The sequence below is a fragment of the Mesocricetus auratus genome, unplaced genomic scaffold (genome assembly GCF_017639785.1).
Source record: "Mesocricetus auratus isolate SY011 unplaced genomic scaffold, BCM_Maur_2.0 Super-Scaffold_15014, whole genome shotgun sequence".
NCBI classification, from domain to species: Eukaryota; Metazoa; Chordata; class Mammalia; order Rodentia; family Cricetidae; genus Mesocricetus; species Mesocricetus auratus.
The window spans coordinates 46,855,795-46,861,794 of record NW_024429186.1 but is presented as its reverse complement, the minus strand read 5'-3'; the positions used below and the strand labels follow the sequence as shown (position 1 = coordinate 46,861,794).

Below are 6,000 nucleotides of genomic sequence, written 5' to 3'. Positions count from 1 at the left end.
CTCTGGAAGAGCAGTCAGTGCTCTTAACTGCTAAGCCATCATTCCAGCTCCTCAGTAAATGTTTAATATTTTATTTATTGTTTTACATATTTGGGTGTTTTGCCTGCATGTATATATCTGTGGCCAACATGGAGGCCAGAAGAGTGCAACCATCCCCTGGAACTAAAGTTACAGACAGTCATGAGCTGTCATGTGGGTGCAAGGAATCGAACCCAGGTCCTCTTCAAGAGCACTGGGTGCTCTTTCCACCCCCACTCAGTAAATGTTTTAATGGAAGTAAAACATGATCATAACACCAAGGATCATTAAAATATTTAATACTAATATATATATATTTTTTCTTTTCTCAGAAAGACACAAAATTCTTCTATCAGTACTTAACAAAAAGCCATTGACATAAATATCAAATATTTTACAAATACAATAACTGACATATTTCAACAAAATTTTCTCTGTTATTTTGGAGAATACAATACAGACACGAATGCTTCAATCATGACAGTTGTTTTTGTAGCTTTAGTCTTTCACAGCTTAGTGTGTGCGCACAAGATCTCACAGATGATGACACAGAGAACCCTGCCCACTTCTCACACATCTAAAAGGAAAATACTCTCATCTCATTCACAAAGCAAAATAATCTTCATGTCATGTTTGCATCACTTAGAAGTCTTAGAACAGAGAAGTACTCCATGCAGTGCATTTCTTGTAGGAATCTGTTGTTGTGGAGAACCATTAGGGTTAGTTTCCTCTGTAAATGATCTCTGAATGTTTCAATATGCCCGTCCCAAGTGCTGAATAACTGCCTCATCTATTTACCTGGGAGGTGCTGCCTCTTGAACTGAAGATGATAATATGTATCCTACCAAGGGCTGAAGTGAAGAAAAAATAAAACACGAGAAAGGATTTTCCTATCAACACACACATCCCTCTCGGGCATCCATCACACTGTTGGTGAGGGAAAGAAAAGACAGCCCTGAGAGAACGCATGTGAGAGAAGGGTGAAGCGTCTCACCTCAGGGCTGGCTCCGTTCCCATGGATGCCAGTTTCTCACTCACATTTCTATTTTCCAACTTTGTGAATTCTAAGACACATTTCCTCAGCTCACACACACACACACACACACACACACACACCACACACACACAGTATATGGTATGGCACTTGGCATCAACTCAACACGTTCATGAAGTACACAGGGAGAATGTAAGGCACTTTCGCGGTTTACAAAAGTGAATGCCTCCAAGTTAGATAGTAACCAAAAATGGAGAAATGTCCTCGCAAAGTTTATAGGAATTCTGAAAACCCAAGTAGGCCAGTAATCCTGGCCAACATCTTGGGAACGTTAGTGTGACCAAAGAACAGAGGTGTGATGCAAATGATTGGTTAAAATTGCACAGTGCTCTTACTAAAAAAGGTCCTCTTAGGGACTCTCATCTCCCGCCACAGGAAACTGTAATGTAGGCAACAAGCACACAGGTATGCCGCTATTCAGAAAGAGTGATGCTGCCACGCCACTTTAGAGAAACTTACAGAGACTGAGAGTAAAGGGTTGAGTTTGTTTATGCTACTTAAAAATATGAGATTTCATGTATTCTTTTGAAATCAAGCATTTTCAGTTTCCAGGTAAAAACATCGCAAAATAATGTAAGCTTTCCTGACTCTTCATATTAAAAGAATGTCACCCCCTATAATACACCGTGACATTTTTTTTTCCAGGAAAGAAAAAATTTAAATATTATAAAGGCAAACACTGATTTAGAGAACAGTCTATTTCTTTATGCCGATTTCCAAAATGTTCTATAGGAGCCCTTCCTAAATCATGGTGGGTTGGATAAATCTCTAGCAAACTCGAGGTTTCAGAACTGGTACAGATGCATTTTGCTTCTTTGTTCATAAGAATATGAACCTGACTTTTAAAAATTATATGTTATGTCCTGTTAACAAGTCAATGGTTCTTATAACCCAAAATTTCCTTAAGTTGTAATTTAAAAATACAACTGGTAGACCCTTGTTGCTTGTGCAGGGAATATGACGTCAACACAGCTCCCTTCATTGTTCATAACTTAAATCTTTGCTGCACTTCATCTGCAATCATTCTAGAAATCGCCAGGGAAGAAGTGGCAGCAGGAGAAGGTGCATTTCTCACGTGAAGAACACGTTCCCCAATATCCCCAGTTCCTCCATCAAACACGAAATCGTCTACCAGATTCCCATCTCTGTCCAAGGCCTGGGCGCGTACCCCAGCTGGGCCTCTGCAGAAGCAAAAACAAAGGGTTACTTATCTGAGCCAAAGAGAAAGTATAGTCTACAAGTTTTCAGAATATTCTTTTTTTTTTTTTTTTTTTTTTTTTTTGGTTTTTCGAGACAGGGTTTCTCTGTGGCTTTGGAGGCTGTCCTGGAACTCATTCTGTAGACCAGGCTGGCCTCAAACTCACAGAGATCCGCCTACCTCTGCCTCCCGAGTGCTGGGATTAAAGGCGTGCGCCACCAACGCCCGGCTTAAAAATTTCTTAATAGGAGCCAAGCAGTGGTGGCACACACCTTTACTCCCAGCAACTTGGGAGGCAGAGGTAGAGTGAATGTCAGGACAGGCTACAAAGCTACACAGAGAAACCCTGTCTCAAAAAACAAACAAACAAAAAACAAAACCAAACTTAATAGTTTAACCACCAATATAAGGAAAACCTTCAATTAATTAAAAAGAAATGGCAAGCGGCCGGGCGGTGGTGGCGCACGCCTTTAATCCCAGCACTCGGGAGGCAGAGGCAGGCAGATCTCTGTGAGTTCAAGGCTGGGCTGGACCGATAGCCCCCGAAACAATACAGAGAAACCCTGTCTCGTAAAAACCAAAGAAAAGAAAAGAAAAGAAAAGAAAAGAAAAGAAAAGAAAAGAAAAGAAAAGAAAAGAAATGGCAAGCATAAAAATGAATTAATTCAGCAACATGTTAATATTGTAGTGAATCAACTGATCAAGTTCTGCATTTTGTTTTGTTGGAGGCAGGATCTCACTACGGAGTCCTAGCTGTCCTGGAACTCATTATGTAGACCAGGTTGGCCTCAAACTCAGAAATCCACCTGCCTGTGTCTCGGAGTGCTAGGATTAAAGGAATCAGTCACTACACCTGGCTTTATTTTATTTTGTAAGTAAGACAGGGTCTCATGCAGCTCAGGGGGCTCTTAAATTCCATGTGCAGCCAAGGACAGCTCAGGTTTATCTGCACGGCTGCTCAGCGCACATTCTGGAACACTTGCTTGCAGACCACACCCCTTCGTTCTCATCCCTTTGATCCTATGGCTCCAGCCACAAGCTTCCTTCTCACCCTTCCGCACTCACTGGCGCTTGTCCCCGGGTCCCAGCTCACTGTGGTCATGCACTTGAAGTCATCTATGCCTGTCAGATCCTCGTCAAACTTCTTCCCAACCTGGAAATCCACAATGTGGTTCTGGAAAGGGCTCCGTCTATGGTTGCCTTCCTGCATGATCTCTTTGCCTAGCTTTGGTAAATTGGCAGTTTTCTAGAGGGTCACATTGACATGGAGCCCGTACAGCTATTCCTTGAAAATATCATTGCTCAGCATCTTCCAGTACCCACTGAAGTCCACAGGCATTTTGGGGAAGGATTAGAGATGGTCATGGTCAGCAACAGAGAGCAGGAACACTCTTGACCTTGAACTTGTTGATCCTACAACCTTAGTTCTGGGACTATAGGAAAGTACTACCATGTCCAGGTTTTCCCTAGCTAAGATTCTGTTTTGTAATATAGGAGGTTTTCTAGGCTTAGATGTCTGCTGTTTTATAAAATAGCCAAAATTTAGCCGGACGTTGGTGGCGCACGCCTTTAATCCCAGCACTTGGGAGGCAGAGGCAGGTGGATCTCTGTGAGTTCAAGGCCAGCCTGGTCTACAAGAGCTAGTTCCAGGACAGCCTCCAAAGCCACAGAGAAACCCTATCTCGAAAAACCAAAAAAAAAAAAAAAAAAAAAAAAGCCAAAATTTACAGATGAAATTTGAATTAAATGTGTTTAGAATCCAAAATCATGTGCAAAGTAAGGGGGAAAAAATCTATCTGTGCATCATCAAGACACAAGAAGTCAGGCAATCATGAACGGTTTTTTATTGATCCTCAGCTCAGATAAAAACCTGAGGATACCAAGAGCAACATAACACTGTCCTCTAGAACTCAGTCTGGCCGAACAAGCTAAGGACAAAATTAGCTACTATGGACCAGGTGCTTAATACCCACTGGTGATCATCTCGTTTATCCTTACAACTGCTCTGACAGGAGAAGTACATATGTAACCTCAAAGAAAAATGAAGAGATCATGTGCCTTGCTGGAAGCATTCGGTTACACTGTTCACAGAGCTGAGTAAGAATTACAAAAATTACATGATAAAGGTAATTGATTGGCTGTGGTGCACCATGGTTTGGGGTTGGAAGAGTCTCCAGTGAGCATGTGATACAGCTCTTGGAGCACAGAAACAATGGCCCCGATGCGACCATTTCTGAGGACACGGAAGCACATCAGCGTGGGTTCCTCCTTTGTACTCTACAGTTCGTCCACCTCACCAGCAGCACACCCTGACTTTCCTAGCAAGGAATGCTGTTGCTGGGTAAAGTGCTGTTGGTTCTTGTCACCCTGCCCTTCCAGACAACAGCCCCAGGTGCCCGGTGCTCTTCAAACTGCGTGTTCCTCTTTACCACCCAGCATGTTGGAGTTAACGCTGATTAACCACAGCAAAGACAGCATCTAGTTATTTCTCACTCAAAGACAAATTATCCCTCAATTCCTTTTGCCTAAGTGTTCAAAACCTATAGTGCAAACTAAAACACTGTTTTTCTCAAGGTCTTACTGGAGCTCAAACTAACATGAAATATTTAAACTACCAAGCCTTCATGTTTCATTCCTAGCACCTTAGGAAGCCCTAAGGCTCTCTCCTGCAGGATTGCAGCGAGGTTTCCTTTCAGAAGACTTCAGCTTGAGGTAAGTGTTATCACTGAAGCCTTAGGTAAAATAAACCAAAACGTCCAGAGGGTGGACAAGTCTTGCCCAGCGCCTACCTCACCTCCGTGTCCAGGTTTGCGTGTTGCAGATTACATGCATTCATTCAATAAGGTTTGCGTGTTGAGATCACAGGCGTTCATTCAATAAGGTTTGCGTGTTGAGATCACAGGCGTTCATTCAATAAGGTTTGTGTGTTGCAAATTACAGGCATTCATTCAATAAGGCTACACACTGTATTTTTAAACCTTTAGTTCTTTTAACTTTTAATGATTTTTTTAAGAACTAAAAGGAATCCCGGCATTGGTGGTGCATGCCTTTAATCCCAGCACTAGGGAGGCAGAGGCAGGAGGATCTCTATGAGTTCAAGGCCAGCCTGGTCTACAAAGTGAGTTCCAGGACAGGCTCCAAAACAATAGAGAAACCCTGTCTCAAAAAACAAAAACAAACAAACAAAACAAAAAGAACTAAAAGGATAATTCAGCAAATTAATAACTGAATTGAACTATATTTGATATAGTACTTATTAATTTAATATAGTATTAATATATTTATAGCTAAGTATAATGGCAAGGTACATCTTAGATCCTAAAATATGTTCAGAAACAACAGCAGCTGAATCTATAACTGCATACATTCTTCCATCTGGGATATCCTGTACTGCATTACTGTCACATGGCAGGTTTATTGTGGCTGGAAAAAGTTATGAAAAGGTGTAACTGACATGTTGGGCTACATAGGATAGCTCATCATGGGATCTACTGCCAGTCTAAATCTGTGATGCCATGTAAACACATGTAACTGGGATGTGCTGCTCTGAAAAAGGTAAAGAATCCCAACCTCATTTCCAGACATGAAGGAGCAGCTTTTCTTTAAAACTGTAACAAAATTGGATTATGAGAGAACATGGCTTTTATCTAGACTCATCTTTCCTTATCTTCTGGCAGGCACTAGGGATGGAGTCCTGTACCTGGTATGGACTGGGGAAGTGCTCACCTAC

The 6,000-nt window shown here is 41.8% G+C and overlaps 1 protein-coding gene and 1 pseudogene across 1 annotated transcript in view; both read right to left on the bottom strand.

Annotated features, from left to right (window-relative positions):
• Positions 1–300: 300 nt before the first annotated feature.
• The window catches only part of L2hgdh (L-2-hydroxyglutarate dehydrogenase), a 30,000-nt gene continuing 24,300 nt past the window's right edge, over positions 301–6,000 (bottom strand). Inside the window, exon 10 of the mRNA XM_005072795.4 lies at positions 301–2,253. Coding sequence (XP_005072852.1) covers positions 2,058–2,253 — 196 coding nt within the window. The 3' untranslated portion in view covers positions 301–2,057. The remainder of the gene's footprint in view (positions 2,254–6,000) is intronic.
• LOC121139351 lies at positions 2,882–3,843 on the bottom strand (annotated as a pseudogene).